The 19,345-nt window shown below is 45.6% G+C and overlaps 1 protein-coding gene and 2 long non-coding RNA genes across 14 annotated transcripts in view; 1 reads left to right on the top strand and 2 right to left on the bottom strand.

Moving 5' to 3' along the window:
• LOC135291352 (uncharacterized) overlaps positions 1-19,345 on the top strand; it is a 44,527-nt gene that overhangs the window by 2,662 nt on the left and 22,520 nt on the right. For 6 of the 12 annotated variants that reach the window (XR_010354161.1, XR_010354160.1, XR_010354151.1 and 3 more), the window contains exons 2-4: positions 1,282-1,370; positions 2,102-3,788; positions 13,036-17,550. This is a non-coding gene — a long non-coding RNA (uncharacterized LOC135291352). The remainder of the gene's footprint in view (positions 1-1,281; positions 1,371-2,101; positions 3,789-13,035; positions 17,551-19,345) is intronic. The other 6 variants (XR_010354157.1, XR_010354156.1, XR_010354159.1 and 3 more) reach the window with 2 other exon arrangements.
• PMAIP1 (phorbol-12-myristate-13-acetate-induced protein 1) lies at positions 3,779-5,643 on the bottom strand. Its single transcript, XM_064405471.1, has 2 exons — positions 5,439-5,643; positions 3,779-5,127 (listed from the first exon to the last, which is right to left on the bottom strand). Exons 1-2 carry the CDS (start codon positions 5,488-5,490, stop codon positions 4,922-4,924), a joined length of 258 nt encoding a protein of 85 aa, XP_064261541.1. The 5' UTR covers positions 5,491-5,643; the 3' UTR covers positions 3,779-4,921.
• On the bottom strand, positions 13,858-18,125 carry LOC135291355 (uncharacterized). The gene is made up of 3 exons (XR_010354164.1): positions 16,772-18,125; positions 15,997-16,084; positions 13,858-14,317 (listed from the first exon to the last, which is right to left on the bottom strand). It is a non-coding gene; the product is annotated as an uncharacterized LOC135291355 (long non-coding RNA).

Raw genomic sequence — 19,345 nt, 5'->3', positions numbered from 1 at the left:
TGGTGCTGGGTAATGTCCAGTGTCCAGCTGCTCATGTCAAAAATCACCTCCCTAATTCCTGATCCCAAGCAGGGCAGATATGACTGTGGCCTCCTGCCTTTGTTGCAGCTTTGTCACATCCCTGTCAGGAGCACGAAGGGGAAGGTGGAAGCAGAATGCTGCTCTTAATTTCTGCCATGCAGTAGAGGACTGGAATCTCAGCTTGGACCCAGGAGCTGAGGGAGGAAGTGCCAGCATCCTATTATTGGCCTTTTTCGGGGGTGCTGCTGAAAGTAATATTTTTTTCTGAGATTTGCAAGCTGGCCTGTCCACTACAAAAGGGTTCCTTGCCCTTCCAAGTGATGACCATGTCATGAAGGAGCTCAGCCTCTGAACATCGTGGTGCTCCCACCATCCTTTCATGGGTTTGAGGGAATGACACCAAAGCCACCAAAGACGAAATGGCTGAAGATGAAATGGCTGAAACTGCTTTATTTGTGGCTGTTTCATGGGATATCTCCTGTTGCCAAAGGAGTGACACCAACCTCCACGCTTTCAGAGGGCTGGTGAGAATTGCATTGCAAAGAGCCCATGCGTGAGAAGGCAGGGCAGCCTTGGTGTGGCCCATTTGTTACACGGGCCAGACAATGTCCTGACGCACTTGGGTGAGGACCCTTGTTTACAGCTGTAACAGATTTTGGGACTATTGCTCACTGACAGTGCCACCACCAGACAGTCACCTGCTTCAGGGGAAACCCTGCCAGACTGAAAGGCAATGCATTATATCCCTAGCTCTTCCTGTCTGACCTCCTTACGCCTCCATGGATGCCCATCATCCCCTCACACCCTTTTGTGTTAATGGGAGGAAAGTGATTCAACTTAGTCCCATCCAGCAGTGTCTACTAAAAATAATGAGCAGCACTTCTGCTCATTGAGACATTGTTTTTCAGCTGATTTGCAAAAACATTCCATGAGGGGAAGAGGAAGTATCTCCCTGTCTGTCACTTTGTTTGGGAAATACCACTTGTGCATCCAGTCTCAGGTGTGAAAGCATGAGCTGGCTGAGGGGCCAGGCTGGTTTTCACCTAGGGAACGATGGTGCAAACATGACCCAGGGCTGCACTTGTCCAGCCAGGTGCTTTTGTAAATGGAGAGAGTTACAGGGTGACAACTCTGTCAGTTTGCTTCGCCAGGTGGGTTTGTTTTGCTTTTTTGATATCAGATGCTTGTGGGTGAGTCAAGTGCATTTAGATTGCAATGCAGTGCCCCAGTGGTAGGATTTTTTTCCCCTCTGCCCTTTAGGGAGGAGCAGATCACAAGCATCATGCTGTGTAGGTGACTGGACACTGCTCTGGAGGGCTGGAGAGGGGCCAGATTCCAGTGGGAAGCAGGTGAGAGTGTCTGAATATTTTCATAAGTCGGATGAGTCACACAGGTATGATTTGCTGGTGAAACCTCTGTGCAGCACCTACGGTGGCACTTTTCACCAGACTGATGCCCTCTGAAGTAAAAATCTTTCTGGCTTCTGCTGGTGGAAAAGAACAGGGAGCTGCATTTCTTTGGGGCTTTTTTCTGGTTATTAGAAACAAGTCTGTTTGGCCCAGAAGTTCTTAATGTTCTTTGTACTGGGAATGTGAGCTACAGAGATGGTGCTCCTTGCCTGTGAAGCTGGGAAAAAGCAGCACAGTGAGTGAGCAGGGAGCCTGCTGATGTGCTTGGCATAGCAGGGGAGGACCTCAGGCTCTCCTCTACACGGACACATGTTTGGGTCCCAGCTTTAGGGAAGAAGAATATGCTCTGCACTATCCCTCTGCTATTTTCTTGTGATAAGCAGCATTATTTCCCACTCTTCCCAAACTCCAGCTTCGAAATGTGGTGGAAGTAAAACTTTGCCTGACAAAATGCTGTATTCCTTTCTGCCTGCATCTTAGGCAAAACCCTTAAGTTGGACGTCTATCTTTTACAAGGAACACTCCTTTACAAAGCTGCAGCTACTCTGGTAGAAGTAATGGGCCCCCAATACCATCCAAATATTCTGCAGCCAGTAGTTAATAAAAAGTTAACTTGAATAGTGTCTCATTTTGAAATTCGAGGTCATGTTCGTGATTTTTTCCTCTTAAAGGCAGAGGGCAAAGCCTAATCTACTGAAGCATACCTGCTGGCACTCTGCTTTTGCCCTCCTTCTTCTGCCCTGCTGACATGGTAGCATGGAAGGAATTTGCATAATACAATCACGGTTTCACAATCCACAAAAGAAAACCTGAGTGATAGCAAACTTTGTGACTCATTTTTCTTGTAAACACTTTGTATTTATTATCTTAGTGAGAATTCAAGACATATATGCATGAGGCATACAGCAACACATCTGGCACGCATCCAGAACAGGCCTTAAGGAAAACAAACTCATGTTGATAAAGTCATAAAGCAGATCCTTTGCAGAAGTAAAAAAAGAAATCTAGGGTGGACATCAGCAAGTGCTTGGTCATATACTGGCACTGACCTCTTGCATCTGTGCCTTTTTCCTGAGCTCCTGTTAAACACTGCCATTCTTAACAATGCACAGAAAAACCTAAAACATTTGAAGAAAAAGCAAATAGTCTTTGCATAACTAGGCAGACAAATACTGTGCTAACAGTAAACTTGGATATCCCCATGAAAATGCATTTATGAGTATACTTTTTTTGGTAATATTTATATGTGCTACAGCCTGAAGAACAGGGTGGGTTCTACAAATCCACACCCCGTTTCCTGTTGACTTTGAAAGCAGCATTCATTGAACAGAACAGTTTTATTCACATACTTTTCAGCTACTAATGTGAATTCTTCTGAGAGTTCCCGACAGGCATGGTCATTGTTCAGTGTCCTTGATGAAGATTCCAATACTCCACCAAGCACAGGATAGACAACAGCAACCCTTCTTATGAAGCTGGAGATGTCTTTGATGAAGTTTTGCCCAGCTGGATGCAGTGCTATCCTGGGAGCTGGTGTTCTGCTGGTGTGAAACTCTTTGCCTTTATTTTTTAATACCCGAAAAACTGACCTATGTACATGTCAGAAAAATGCACTGCTTTGCAGTATAAGATAAATAACAGCTATTTTTGAAATACTGTGTTCTCCCCAAAAAGGTACTGGCTAGCTTAGAGGGGAAGGGAACCATGCATGTGGGTCAAGCCAACAGCAATGCTCCCTGTAACACCACTGGGATGGATGGGGTTAAGTCTTCCATGTGGAAAGAAGGCTAAGTCAGTCAGCTTCTGCTCAGTGACAGAAGTCAGTGTCAATACATAACAGCCCCTGCACAGGCTGTGAGAGTGACCAGAGTTACATAATGACAATTTTGCAAAGGCAGATTAAGAAGATAAAACAGAAAAATAAATTATAAATACAAACAAGAATTCACCACAAGACAGGAGAAGACATAATTTGAACAGACACAAATTACAAAGTGTAACTATACAGCCTTAAAAATGCAAATGTGCTTATGTACAAGAGTAGTTAAGAGAAGGAACTCTCACCAGTGACCTTAGAGGTAGCTATGAAACAGCATCAGCCTTTTTCTTGCTATCTTGGACCCATGAAAAATACTGTTTAGGATGGAGCCTGACATGAATTGACCAGCAAAGTTACTGTTTGCCTTCACAGCAACTAACATGTTTAATTCAGCTCCTCCAAAGCCAGCCAAAGGTAATATCCCCTCAGTGAGATGGGTCATCCCCATGTAACCAGCCACTGGATGTGCTGCCACAGCTCCATTATTCTGGAACTGAAATGAGGCCATGAAATGAAATGAAATGGAAAGAAAGTACAAGGTAAGAACCTTTGTCCATAAATATAATTAAACATTCAAAAATCTAAGGCTACTTTCTTGTACCACTGAAATGCTCAATTCTATTATTTCTTCAAAGAGAGGTAGTTGCTTTCTTTGAATAAATAACATTCTCGGCAAAATTAGAGATTCAACTTTAGGATCTACTTCTATTGAAGTTATTCTGTTAGTTATAAAGACACAGCAGAATTGTACTGTTATCAAGAAATTCTTTGTAATATTGAAAGAATCCTTTCACAATTACCTATGTATCTTTGTCTAATTTATATTCAGATACCTATATAATGCCAAAGTATGCTTCCCTCTCTGAAGCATGATTAATTTCCTTTATCATCAGAAAATATGATCCTTTTTTGTTGTTTATATAATACCTTTTTATATTGAATTTTGTCATGCTTTGAACATTTTTTCATACTGTGTTTTGAAAACAAACAACTTTTGATTAATAGTTATATTAAATATTTATGCACAAGCAGTGCACACATTTATATTTTATGTACACATACTATATATATATAAACTTAAACTATATATTTATACTATAGACTAGAACTATGCAACACTGTGTTAATTCATAGAATTACAACTTTTAGTCTGCAAAACAACATCCTGTAACAAATAACCTTCTAACAAAGATAGTGGTTGTCTTTAACAAGTTTTAATAACCACCACTAGATCCCTGTCCAGCAGGATCCACACTTCAGAGAAGAGGAGCAGTCAAAGGTCCAGCAACTGGCTTTTCCTGTGTGGTGTGTGATCCCAAGTTCCAATAGACTGACAGATTTTTTTGCTTCATCCTGTAGGCGGGCTGAACTGCTTGGTGAAATATGGCTATGGGACATGAGGACCAGAGGGTGACTGGGGAAACTGGGTTCCTGAAAGTGTTCTCAGACCATGGCGAAGGGCAAGTTCAGTCTTGTCCCAAATCTCCCCACATCACCGGCTTGCCCCAAGTCACCACTGCACAGTTTAGGGGTTTGGCCCGTCCTTATCTTTTTTCCCCACCTGGCATTCATATGCCAGTATTGCTGTAACATTCTTCAGAGAAAACATGTGATAGCCATCCTCCAGCGGCTGCAGTCACCCAAATACAACGCAGCGAGATTTGAGGTTTCTTCATCTCCCAATGTCTGTGGAGCCTCTTCTTCCAAACCCACAAAGCCAAGGTCCTCCTCCGCTTCGCTCGCCGTGTCCGCGGGCACCCCACGTTCCGGGGCAGAAGAGCTTGGCCAGCAGGTTGAGGAGCCTCTGCCGCAGGTCCCACCTGTCGCCGATGCGGGTCAGCTCCAGGGCGCACTCCGCCGCCGCCTCCGAGTTTCGCCCTGCGGAAACGCGCGCCTGCCGCTTTAATGGCATCCCCACGGCACGGTACTTTTTGCCTATTTTTGCACCGTTTCCTCATCATGCAGCACACGCCACCCCGCACCCTCTCTGCCCCCCGCTCCCTGCGAGCAGCGGCTCTGTCCCGCTCGCCTCCACACGGCGCCCGCAGCCGCGCCGGGCGCTGGCCGCCCCCCGGTGCTGGAGCCGGGCAGCAGCGCAGGACGGTGTGTCCCTGTCCCTCCCGTCCCGTCCCTGTCCCACGCCATGCCGTCCCGCCCCGTCCCCCCTCTTTCCCTTCACCCTGCGGTACCTGCAGGAGCGGCTGGCGACGCGGTTTTGCGCAGGGTCCGGCCGGGCATCATCGCGGCGGCGGGACGCGGCTCGGCTCGGTTCGGCACGGGGCGCCCAGGCTCGGTTCGGCGGGGCACGGAGCGCCCAGGCTCGGCGGGACACGGGGAGCGCGGGCTCGGTTCGGCGGGGCACGGGGAGCGCGGGCTCGGTTCGGCGGGGCACGGGGCGCCCAGGCTGCTCTCGGTCCGGTGGCAGCAGCGTTCTGCCGGCAAGGAGGCGGAGCGCGGCGCTAAAAGCGCGGCTGCGACTTCGGCGGGGATTTCCCTCCGTCCTGACGTAGCGAAAAGGCGCGGGGATCCCGCCCCCCGCGCCCCGCGGGCAGGCGGCGGCGTGCCCGGGCGGAGCGGGGCCGCGGCCGGGACACCGCCTACGCTGCCGGCCCGGAAAGGGCTGGAGGGATGCGCTGAGCGGGGCAGGAGGCGATGGGAGGATGGCACACGAGGTGGAGGGATGCGGAGCGCTGAGGGAAAAGGGGATGGAGGTGTGGGGTGGGTCAGGGGAGATGAACGGTGGGGTTGCATCTGGATAAGAAGAGGCAGAGGAGCGAGGTGGCCTTGCTCTAGGCAAAGAGAGATGAGAGAGGGTGGGTTGTGCTTGCGGTGGTGGTGGTCTTGGAAAGGTGGACAGGGTTGCAATGATGATGCGAAGCAAGAAGAGGTGGAAGGATGGAGAGTGCTTGGACAAGCCGAAGAAACAGATAGGGTGTGTTATTATCACAGAAGCATAGAATAGTTTGATTTGTAAGGGACTTCTTAAAGGTTGTCTAGACCAGCCCCACTGTATTTTGCCACAAAGACAGAAAGATCTTCAACTAGATCAGGTTGCTGTAAGCCCTGTTCACCCCAACCCTGGATGTTTCCCAGGATGGAACATTCGCCACCTCTCTGGGTGACCTGTGCTGGTAGTTCACCATATAAATGAAAAACTTCTTCCTTATAGTTAATCTAATCAATACACCTCTAGTTTAAATCATTACTCTTTGTCCCATTGCAAAGGGCTCTTCTAAAATATCTGTCCCAGTTTTTCTTATAGGTCCCCTTCAGGTACTGGAAGGCTGCAATAAATAAATAAAAGAGCCTCTTTTTCACCAGGCTGAGCAACCCCAATTCTCTAAACCTTTTTTCTATTCAAAGTGATGGTGACCTTGCCCTCAAACCAAACATGGGGGAACAAGCTAGCCCATACTCATGTACCACTTGCAGCAGCTTGGGGCCACCCCCCCCAGCTGGATCTTCCCTGTGGCATTGCAGGGTCTGCATGGCATGGCTCTGGCTGGCACATGCCACACTTACCTGTGCCTGCTGTAATTTTAGACAGTGCTTTTTGCAAGAAGCAAGAGCTGGAACAAAGTCACTCTCATGTCTTTGTGATTGTTGCACAATGTTGGGAGAGCTGCCACTGATGCGTGGATCACTCATCTGCCTCCTGTCTCTGAGAGAGTTGAATATTTCATGTTGTGACACATGCCATGGACTTCTGCTTTTAGGGGAAAATTAAAACTGCTTGATGTAAAGAAAGCACAAATAGGTCAGACATAACAAATAACTGATTTGTGGCTGAAAGTCAGGTAATTACTACCTCTCCCATCAAAACACAACTTAAAATGTCATAGTAATACAGACCCACAACAGGATGTTGAGAGGCTCCATTCTATGGGATAGGAGCCTCTGAAGTCAAGTGTCTAGAAATGGTGGTGACTTTGAAGTTCCATTACCAGGGGAATCATTCACCATCTCAGTGCAGACAGCCTTTTCCCTGCTATTTCCCAAAATGATGGCACACTTGAAGCACGGCTGATTTCCCTCCCTGTGCAGCAAACCTCGGCCCCCTTGGTGCCCGACAGGAGGCAGCTGGCACAGTGGTGCTGCAGGGCTGGCATCTGGGAGGGGCAGTGGTGCGAGCTCACGGACATTTCTCGGGGTGAGATGTCTAAACGAAAGCTATAGCTGGATGAGGCTTTTGTAAGGCCTTTCCCCAAACAGTAAACTGGTTCTGTCAGCACCACACAGTGTGCCCTGCCAGATTGTGACCTGGTGTCAGAGCAGCTCAGATTGACCACAGAGAATTTTCTAATGTTTTTGAAGATGTATTGCCTTTGTCTCTCAGCTGATATATAACCTACATGGCATGCGGGCTAATTTCCTTGACCCGATGTGTTTGGGGTTCCCTTCAGCTGTATGAACACTGCTGTTAGTAATTCAGCCCTGTTCAGGCAGAGCTGGCCTTTGGCAGTCATTCCTGTTACATAAGAAACTGTGTCTTCAAAACAAGTTTGTTGGGTTTTAGGAGACGGCAAGGCAGGTAAACAGGTCAGGAGGATGTTTGCAGGACACGTCATCCCTCGTGGAGGAAGTGTGGTGGTCTGCAGCATGCGATGCCTGGGGCTGGAACTCACAGCCACAGTCCAACAGCCGCTCCACAAATCATGGAAGCTTCTCCAGAATGTCAGCACAAGGGGCTGAGGCCTTACTGAGACTGCCCCCTTACTAAGGGGCACCCCACGTACCCCTCCTGCCCTTCTCAGTGCTCAGCATTGCCCAGTGCAATCAAAGCACCCACAAACTCAAGCCATGAGGTCACACTGGTTTCTTGTGCTGCTGGCACGTGTGTGTGACTTTGCACATTCATTTTGCTTGTTCAGACAGAGCCAGGTATGACCTGCGGCTTGTTTTTCTTTTTGAATCTGGAGACAGATCAAATCCTTGGGCAAATTATTTAAATTACTCTTCCTCTAGTGAAGCCAAAACCAAATTAACCTCAATCCTGTCCTGCTCAGCAACACTTCACCCTGAAGGCAGATAAGCTTAAAGGGCACCTTTCTCTATACCCCTGCAGCCACGCAAAGAGATGGGCCCTTCTTGTGGGTCCATGTGGGAGAGATTCTTTCCTGTCAGGGCAGCAGTGCACAAACCAGTGGGATAATTGAATTGAGAGCATTTGTTTATTTTCTTTGTTTTATTTTAAAGTAGTGATAAAGGTAATAAAAATGGAATAATAGGTAATAAAGGGTACAATGTAATACAGAAGGATAAAAGGCAATAGAAAAGGGCACACTTCAGTGTGCAAAATGGTTACTAGACCAACCTGTGAGCCCAAGTGCCTGAAGTTCTTGTTTCCCTCTTGCTGCAGTCAGCGCCATGTATCTGAGTGCAGTGGTGTAATGCAGGGAAACCCGCTGCTGTTTAGAGGGGAATTGCCTCAAATTCCAGATCTGGCCCACATCCTCGTAGGGTTTTACTGGTGTGTGAGGGAGTTACTGATGTGTAAATCTCAGCCCATTTTGGCGGGAACAGTATATGCTGGGGCCGCTGCTAATTATAGGATTGTGCAACAGGGCTGAGCGAAAAGTAGAATGTGGTTTCAAAAGCCACTGGCGAGCTCTGACGTTTTCTTGTTTCGATTCCCCTAAATAAGGAAGTGTATCTGTGGGAAGCACAGAGCCCTGGGAATCTGCTGTACCAGAGCAGCCACAAAAGTTGTTTCTTGCTTTGGCCACACTGAGCAGGACCACAGGTCGCCAGGTGGGCACAGCCATGGCAGGGAGCTAAGCAGCAGCCCAAGGAGCACTGCCCAGCTGGAGCTGCTGTTTGGTCTATTTCTGCGTAGTATCATCCAAAGTTATTGCAATTACACAATTGCAATACACAATTACACAATTGCTGAGAAGAGAAAATTTTCTTTAGATAATGTGCCCCAAGCTTCACTGGTGTGGGTGATGTGGTTTTATCAGGAACGTGTCCGTAAAAGACAGCATGTGACACACTCTCACCACATATAAACAACTGTTGTGTGGCAGGGTTGCTGGAAGGAAATCAAATGTTGCAGAAATGAAAGCAAGAGTGGGAGAGAAAGGAAACTACGTTTTTTTTTTTTTTCTCAGAACTCAGTTATTTGTGCTGAATCATTTTCAAGCTGTTTCTGCACCTTCCTCTAAGATCTTAAATAAATCTCTGATACTGCTTCATCATTGGAGTTTGTCTTCTCATCTTCCCAAGACTGGTGTTGACAGCTCTTGTGTTAACTGAGAAGCTGTTTGTTTTTCTGTCTCACTTTTCCCATTTCTGCAGACTGCAGAGTCGACAGTTCCTGTTGATCCGTGTGTGTCTCTGCACCCGATCAGGAAACTTGGCTCTATTGTCAGGAGTACAAACCAAGGTCATTTCAGGAAAGTGCAGTGGCATGTGGCCATGGGCCATGCCGAGAGGGTGATGAGAGCCATGGATAAGTTTTGTTTGTTTGTTTTTGTGGTGCTTTGGGTTATTTTGTTTTGCTTGTTTTTTCTTTTTCTTTTGTTGTGTTTTTGTTGGTGGTGGTTGTTTGGTTTTGTTTGTTTGGGTGGTTTTTTGTTGTTGTTTTTTTGGGGCTTTTTTGGGGTTTTTTTTTCATAAATCACTCTAATTCTCTGGTTTGCTCTTCTCATGCACTTTTTCTCCAGGGATCTCTCACTGTTACAAGTAGAGCTTCCTAAATCATCCAGCCTTAGACATTAATCTCAACCTCGCTTTTCATGGAAATGGCCTTGCTCTGTTTTAATAATATTCTGGTGGCAACTGTAGCAAAGCTTTGGCCTCCAGCAGCTACTGCTGCTGACACCTCCACTGTGGTGAGGGAAAAGGTTAATGCAGCTTTCAGTAGCTAAGTGAAATACTCCAGCTGATTTGACTTTGATTTGACAGTGTGATCCCATACCACCCAGGAAAAGAAACTAAGAAGAACAGCACTGCTGGGATATAACCCTACTCTCACAGACCTCATATGCTGTTTAAATGTTACCTAATGCCTCACAATTAGTTCTTAGACTCTCCCTCCTATGCTGTTCTCTCTTGCCTGCTTCCCTTGAAAGCTTAAATGCATAATTTTCTTAGTAAAAAGTGAACTACATGGTTGGTCATATATTACAGTGCGCTGTCACTGCCAGAGGGTTAAACACACACCTTTTCCTCTGTGACCACCTCTGTGCAAAGCAGGCAGCACTAATTCATTACTTGCAAAATGCTACTGAACAATGACTCACATGTGTCTGATCTGGTGCCCATCAAAGCCAGAACGGGCCAGCCAGTACTCCTGCTGAGAGCCGTAATATTTGGTTGAGGATGGGGTTGAATAGAAGAGAGACTCCTTGATATAGCTGGAGTGTAAAAAAGTTCATATTTTATGCTCTTTAATCAAGAAGTATTTTTTAAAGAACCTTTGTTGACATAATTTTCCTGGTCTTAGGCTAAGATCAGTTTTAAATTAGGTGGGCCAGATTATCTGGTGAGCTGAATTTTCTGTGAAAGCAGAAAGCAGTGGTCCTGCAGGTGGCTCCTTGTAAAGTCATTCCCAATTAATCCTTTTAGTAGTCACCAGAAAGGTTTCCAACTTTATAAAAAGGTTGTAAGAGATGGAAGGATTCACTAGGTATTTTGTTAAGTGGGTTTTAGCACCTGTGAAGTTGACAACACCCTCATAAAAACCAATCTTTGCGACTGCTATCCAGAGGTAGGAGTTAGTAAAGTAAATATTGGTGTTGATCACTGTTTATGAGTCTGGTATTTGCTGAAGAGCTCTCCTCCATGTGTGTAGGTGTCTGTGCAAACGCCAGGCATAGTGTTAGCACAGCTGTGCCATTACTGCTGGGTTTTTGCAGAGGTCCTCCCTTGGACGGTGACTACGGCTGTTTTCTGTCTTGCTATCTTTGCTGAGAATGTGAATGTGCTCCATTTCTGAAATTCTTCGTTGCTTCCTGCTCTGACAGATCTTTTTTGGGTTCTTGCTTTCTTGTTCTTCTGGTTCCCTTGTTTCCTGCACCTCCCCCACATTTTGTCATAATTTTTGTGTATAGTCAATGCAGCAGGCATGGGGTTGAAAAAAAAAAAAAGGGAAATCCCATTTGTGAGACAGTTGCTGCTTTGCTGGCATGCCACTGCCTTGCAGCTGAGGCAGCAACCTGGTAACCCCCACAGGGCTCATTACTGGTGACTTGCTGTGAATCAGTGAAGTCTAACAGGAGAATTAGAGAATCCAAGCTAACTTTTCTGGACATTAGCATGGTGATCTGGGATTCCCAGTGCAACGCAGCAGCAGTGCTTCAGTGCTGCAGAGTCTCCCCTGTACCTTTCCAATGCTTTCCGGATGGGACAGGTGCTATTTTGCATGGGCAGGGGATTTTCAGACTATTGTGAACAATTATTTCTTTGAGCTGGGTTTTGGAAGTGCCTGTTTTGAACAATCTTCTTTTAGATAAAGAATTCCTTAGTGCCCCTAAATCCCACAAACCAGACATAAAGTGGAAAATGTTTTCAGTGGAGCACCTCTCCTATGAGGAAAGGCTGAGAGAGATGGAATTGTTCAGTGTGGAGCAGAGAAGACTTAAGGGTGACCTAACTTTGACCTTCCAGTAGCTGAAGGGAGCTGACAAGAGCAACAGAGAGGGACTTTTCATAAGGGCATGTAGTGACAGGACAAGGGGGAATGGCTCCAAACTGAGAGTGGGTTTAGATGAGATATCAGGAAGAAATTCTTTACTGTAAGGGTGGTGAGGCACTGGAATAGGCTGTCCAGAGAAGCTGTGGATGACCCATCCCTGGAAGTGTTCAAGAACAGCTTGAATGGGGTTTTGAGCAACTTGGTCTGGTGGGAGGTGTTCCTGTCCATGGCAGAGGGGTTGGAACAAGATCTTTAAGGTCCCTTCCAACCCCAGCCTTTCTATGATTCTGTGAACTTAAAGCAAAAGAGAAAAAGATTTAACAAGAGAATGCAGGGACTGAACCAAAGTGAAATATATTACCTTTTGTGAAACATTCTCCCTTGAAAGTTTTAGGGCTTTAAAAAGTGTTTTGGTATTTCATTAGAACTATACATTTGAATAAGGTAGATGGTACATGCAATGTACTAAGTATAGGATCTCCCCTACCATTCAAATTGCCTGTGATTTATGTGAATAAACCATTAGGTGTGTTTGGTGCATCCTGAGGCCATGTCTTTGCTATAGTAAAGAAAAAAAAATATTTAGGTTTCCCTTCAAAAATGTCTATTTTGGGAAAAAAAAAAGGCACAATGAAAAGTATGAGACTTTATTGTGAGTAGATCATCACAGTCCAGACCCTGGGATTTGGCAGAACCATAGGAGCAGGTTGTTCCCCTCCTCCAAACATACACACATACACACACACACACACACACACACACACACACCATGCATCCATTTCAGGGGGTTGCAGTGAATTGCAGCAGCCTCCAGCCATCAGAACATTGCTGTGGGGAGGCATTTCCATTTCAGGATCTGCATGCTGCATTGTGGCAGTGTGAAACCTCTTACACCAGAGGTCCCTTTGTGGGTTGTGCTGGTAGAGAAGTGTCACAGGCTGAAACTGTGTTTGGTGAAAGCTGTCAGGGTGGCAACCAACTGTGAAGGCAGAGGGACCACTTGAATCATCACTAGTCTGACAACAGTGATGTTATGAGAGTTATGAGAGTGCTGACAACATCCCATGTTGTGAGGTAGTTTCACTTTTAAACTACATGACTGATAGCACTGAAACGAGCTCATTTCCGTTTCTATTTTTTATTTGCAGACACACACAGAGGAGAAGAAGGGGCTGACTTTTTCTGCCTTTTCTGAACAGGAGAAAAAAGCCTCCCAGGAGATGGGAAGTCCCCTGCAGCTGCTCTGCAGACAAGCCCCAGGAGCCTTAGGCATGAAGGGCTGCAAGAAAAAATGTGTTGGTGGCAATGACCTTGCATAGAAATGGAAGGAAGCTTGTCCCTTCCTGTCAGAAAGGAGTCCCTTTGGGCTCCCAGTGCTTTCTCTGTGAGTGAGAGCAGCCCCCGCAGAAAAGGGGGAGGTGCTGGAAGTGGTTGGACAGGGTGGTCAGAGGCAGAGGAGTGCTGTCCTCCCTGAGTTCCTGTTACCATGCTGACCCAGCCATTGGATCCATCCACATCTGGCTTCAGGAGAGCCCTGCTATGGGGGAGCAGCTCCATGTAACACCATCAGCTGCAGATCATAATCCCCTCTTTGCTAAGTGAACCCCACATTTGAGATCCTGCTTCGTGTTTTTTCCAGGTGACCTCAGGGAACGCAAAATCAGCACAGAGCTTATTTTTCATATCCATGCTGGCTGTGAACATGGGGACAAACTTCTGCCATGCATCCATAACTTTGTGCTGTGGGAGCTGTGTCTCCCCACAGCACACACACTTGTGGCTGTGGTTGTGCTGCTGAGGGGTGTTGGTTACTGGTGTGAGAGGGAAAGCTGTGAGGGTGACCTTTGGCATTAAGAGTTAAGGCAAACAAAAAAGTGAGAAATAACAAGTCTGCCTTCAAGGGCAAGGACACTGTGTTCTTCCTCACCAGAGACCTCTCTGCAGATGCACCGACTGACTCCAAAGAGAATAAAGGAGAAGTAAATAGGGGAAACAGAAAAAAGAGGGTTGCACTTAACAACAAACTATTTTTTGTACTTTACAACCTGTTTCTACTCTCTGAAGCCTAAGTGCTATGGGAAAGACCTATATCAGCTGCTCCATGCCTCCCTCAAGGGTGTGGGTACTGTATGTGTGCCCTGTGCCCCTCAGCAGGGCTGTCACCATTCCCACCTTTTCCACATGTGAGGAGTGGAGGAGTGTGGATGCCCAGAAGGAGAAAACAGAAGGGGGACAGTCTGACCAAGAGTGGGGGTTGTGTCCCATAGGCACAGGTGTAGGAGCTGACTTCACGTGACAGCATCTTGGTTTGCATCCTGTTTTGTGGTCATGATGCCATCCGCCCTGCCTATTTCATCATCTTGTGGTGGGCTATGGTGAGCAACTGCAGAAAAGTGCACACAGGCTGTGAATCTGGAAGGAGCTCTCAATCTGCAAAGACACAGGAAGTCAGGGTTTGTTTTGTTGTTTCTTTTTTGTTTTAAGGTTTTCTGGTTTGTCAAATTTTTTTTAATTTTTTGTTTTGTTTGGGTTTTTTTTTTTTGTTTTTGTTTTTTTGTTTGTTCGTTTTGTGTGTGGGTTTTCTCGGGTTTTTTTGTTTCTTTATTCTGTGTGCTGTTTTGGTTTTAAAACAAGGCAATTTAATTGTCAGGTGTTTTAAGGTGTCCAGTGGGGGAGAAACTGCTGTGGTTATGGCAGAGCATGGTGATGGAAAGGGAGAGGTGAGGGAAATTCTGTGCTGAGGAGGAGACAGAGGACCTCAGGGAAGGGGTGAGAGGTGGAGAAGCCTCCCTGAAGTCCCAGGGTGTGGGACCAGTTGGTCTCAGGACTAGCAATGTAATCATTGCACCCTGAGTTGCATGTTCCTGCCCAGCAGAGGCCACATGAAGCAGAAATCACAGTGTGTGTAGCAATGGTGGCATCTGGGTCTCCACCCAGGAGTTCACAGGCTCACAGAACTGCAGATCTGTATAATAAAATTGGCAGTGATAGTGTCAAGTCTAAAAACCCAGAAGGCTCAGATGTGAAATAGCCACAGAAGTCTGAATGCTCAGTCGAATTAATAACGTAAACTTTCAGTTTTGGCTAAGGGCTGACTCACTACGAAAACCACCTTTTTTTTGTGGTATCTCAGTGATTGTCAAAAATTGGAAAATTACATCATCCATCAAAACAACAAGTAAAATACCTTGTCAGGCTTTTAAAACCTCAGTTAAAAATGTCTTCACATTGTACATGTGAAAACGGACTCACAAGAGCCATCAGTCAATGACCCATTGCAGTTCTGGGTAGCACAGAGAATCTCTAGAAACCCTCTTTGTAAATTAATCCCCCAAATGATGAAGCAATAAGCAATGCACTGAATCTAGTATTGGCATCTATAAAAATCATTACATCTATCCATGGCATTCTCCACAGTGCCTGTTTCTGATTTTCTTACTTCAGTTTTTTCTTTTCTTTTTTTAGCTATTTTTTAGAATTGTAATGTGTTTTGAGCAGCAGTTCTGGGTTTTGAACAGTAGTTTGACTCTTCCTTCTGAATGATATCTTAACAACCAAGAGCATCCAAAAATTAAAGCAAAAAATTGCATTTAAGCATTTCTGGTAAACAGTAACCATACTGATCTTCAAATTTTTTTTGTTGTTCAATTTTTTTTTGTTGTTATTTTTGGTCTAGCTATCCTAGGTTGTAAGATGTTTGAGGTGATAGTTATTGGTTCATGACACCAAATTGACATTACTATTATTATTATTATTATTATTATTATCATTGCTGTTGTTGACTTCATTACTGTGTGAAAAATTACACTACTAATTTACAGATAATTTATAACATGATTTTTGGAAATGTGAGGTATACATGTAGTTGGGGCATTCACCAAAATTATACATTTCAGCTGACACTTACAAGAACTTAAAGGAAGATGGCATTTTTTCATAGATGCATAGGCAAAATGACCTGCAGGCTGAAAACGCATAAGGCACAGCTTTCCCCCTAAAACCAGAGCAACAGTATTGCTTCTCTTTCATTAGTACAGGGTTCATTACTAGAGACAGATTGCAAACATCCTTAACTGTGATTTCCTATATTCATTCTAATATGACCCCACCTGGAGTACTGCATCCAGCTTTGGGACCCCCACCACAATAAGGACATGGACCTGTTGGAACAGTCCAGAGGAGGTCAGGAAGATGACCCTGTGAAAACAGTTTGAGAGAGTTTGGGTTCTTCACCCTGGAAAAAAGAAGTCTCTGGGGAGATTTTCTACCACCTTCCAGGACCTAAATGGACTACAAGAGAGGTGGACAGGGACTTTTTACAAGGCCATGTAGTGATAAGACAAGGGATAACGCCTTTAAACTGAAAGAAAATAGGTTAGAGTAGACATTAGAAAGAAATTCTTTCTGTGAGGGTGGTGAGGCACTGGCAGAGGGTGCTGAGAGAAACTGTGGGTGCCCCATCCTGGGTGGTGTTCAAGGCAAGGCTGGATGGGCTCTGAGCAACCTCATGAAAGTTGTCCCTGCCAATGGCAGGGGGTTTGGAATGAGACAATCTCTAAAGTCCCTTCCAACCCAAAGCATGATATATGATTCTCTGATTTCATTTTTCAATTATTTTAATATCATCCCAACAGAATAGGACCCTATAAATTCAGCAGGTTGTAAACCTAGTATTTGGGAAAAATGTGAACTGAGAAATGGAGCCATTGGCAGCCAGGAAATGTGGTCTGTTCAGTGACCTCCCATGATGCCAAGACCTTGGTGGTTAAAGACTCTCCCAGGAGCAGAACATGGTGTGCTGTCTACAGAGTAAGAAAATGGGCGAGTTTCATAAAAGCAGAACCTCTAGGCATTGCAGTTGTGGCACAAAAAGGTATTTTCTACCTGCTATATTCTTTTTGTCTACTTAGGTCTCATCCACAGTCCCAGGGTTTTGGTACTAAGGCATGTTTCAGAGCAGAGTTTTTTGGAGGGAGTGCTCTCAGCCATGAAGAGAAAGACCTTCTCGTGCCCTTCTGTTAATAGCTAAGGTCATTCCAGCTGAATGCATCTGGCTGCTCTTCCATCCCCACCAACTACCAGGGTATGGTCACACCCAGTGCAAGGCCTTCAGCACTGTGTCTCACAATATCCTTGTAAGCAAACTCAGGCAGTGTGGACTGGACGAGTGGGCAGTGACATGGATTGAAAACTGGCTGAGTGGCAGATCCCAAAGGATAATCAGTGGCACAGGGTCTAGTTGGAGGCCTGTCACTAGTGGTGTCACCCAAGGGTCAGTGCTGGGCCCAGTATTGTTTACTTTACTCCTCAGCAACCTGGCGGAAGGGGCAGAGGCCTGCTCAGGGTGTTCACTGATGACACAAAGCTGAGGAGGGGTCTGCAGCCCTTCAGAGGGACCTGGAGAGATGGGCAGACAAGAATTGTCTGAAGTTCAACAAAGGCAGGTGCAGCGTCCTGCACCTGGGGAGGAACAGCCCCTGGCACAGGCTGGGCCCAACCTGCTGGAAAGCAGGACAAGGACCTGGGGGTCACGGTGGACAACAAGCTGTCCGTGAGCCAGCAGTGCCCTTGAGGCCAGGAGGGCCAGTGGTGTCCTGGGATGCATTGGGAAGAGCTTTGTCAGCAGATCGAGGGAGGAGATCCTGCCCTTCTGCTCAGGCCAGGTGAGGCCTTGTCTGGAATGCTGTGCCCAGTTCTGGGCTCCTCGGTAAAAACAACCATGGAGCTCCTGGAGTGGGTCCAGCAGAGAGATACAGAGGTGGTCAAGGGGATGGAACATCTCTCTTATGAGGAAAGGCTGAGCGAGCTGGGCATGTTGAGCCTCTAAAAGAGATGACTGAGGGGAGACCTCATTAATGTCTGCCAGTGTCTGCAGGGAGGGGTCAGAGCATGGACTGGGCTCTGCTCGGTGCTGCTGAGCAATAGGACAAGAGAAAATGGACAGGAACTGATGTATGGAAAGTTCCACCTGGACATGAGGAAGAACCACTGTTGGGGTTACAGCACTTTGGAACAGGTGCCCAGAGAGGCTGTGGAGTCTCCCGCACTGGAGATATTGAAGAACCCTCTGGGTGCAATTCTTGGCAGTGTGTCCTAGAATGGCCCTGCTTGAGCAGGGAAGTTGGACCGCATGTGTGGTCCTTTCCAACCTGACCCACTCTATGAAATGTGATGGAAGAAGATTCTCAGTGTGAGTCAAGGAGTATTTGACAATAGTATTACTGGAGTGGAGGCCCAAAGTCACTGTGTTCTCTGTGACAGTTGTGTTGGTCCATTTTCCTGTGGTTGCAAAGTATTTAAGCACATGCTGTGGGCTTGAGGGAGAATCAGCACAGCACATTAAGCATTGCCAGGCAGGGGCAGCTCAAACATGCCTGTAATGGTGGCTATGGGACATCTTAGAAAGAAGATGTTTGGACCACTGAAAGCAAAATGGGCATGAAGTAATATTTCTCTTAGTTTATTCTACCATTTTCTTGTAATTTAGAAAAATAAAGACTCATTTATTCAGACCATACATTTAAGAGCTACTTACTAAATAAATATAATGATATTGAATCCTACAAGAGGAAGTTTTCTGAACCTGTCTGCACTTTTGACTTGGACTCCGCTGTTTGACAGTGTGGTTAAATTCCGCACAGGAGTTATCAACCTGCAACCTGGTTACCCTAGCTCTGATTTAACACCTGATTGTTTTTCTCTAGCTCTGCCAGTATTACTCATTCGTGATTTGCATCATTTGCACGTGAGCTGGATAACTATAGTAAACTTTCAGAAATCCAGGAATGATGAGACATGTTCACAAAAATAAACTTAGGCCAAGCCTGCTCTGTCTCTGAGGATGTTTGGTTAGTCTGTTTCATTTATGTCCATTGGCATGAAAAATCAGCTGATGGGAGTGCCTCTTTAAGAACAAAACTGAGAAAAACTGTTTTGCAAAGGAGGAAAGCAGTCATTAAAACTTGTCTATATAATTATGGACTATACAGATCTTGTATTTACTGAAACAGAGGAAATGGGAGAACTCTAAACTACATGTTTAAAACATACTTCAGCCAATACCCAACACAGTTAAAATCTATATTCATTTCTCTTTGCTTTAGCCTTAATTTGTGTTTCCACACTTCAGTAATCTCTGGTAGAGAGAAAAGGGTAAGAGGCCTCTCCCTTTTTATAGTGTTTCTCTGATTGTTTAGCACTGAATTGCCAGGAATTTTTACTTCTGTGTGTAGACTAGCTGAAGACAATGTTAGTGATGGAAAAAAAGGGATCATTTTAAAATAATAAAATGTAGAAGTTTTAGAGAGAGGATAATCTTTATATATTTACAGTTGATGAAGCATACATATGAACACAACTGTGGGGAAAGCTGCACTCAATTAAGACCAATAAATTATGTTCTCAGAGAGTCATAAAATGTAAAACCTGGGGGGGAAAAAGGGGAAGAAGAAAAGACCT

The sequence above is a fragment of the Passer domesticus genome, chromosome Z, assembly GCF_036417665.1.
Source record: "Passer domesticus isolate bPasDom1 chromosome Z, bPasDom1.hap1, whole genome shotgun sequence".
In the NCBI taxonomy this organism is placed as follows: domain Eukaryota; kingdom Metazoa; phylum Chordata; class Aves; order Passeriformes; family Passeridae; genus Passer; species Passer domesticus.
Note: the sequence above shows the minus strand (reverse complement) of the source record. Positions and strands in the feature narration are given on the sequence as shown.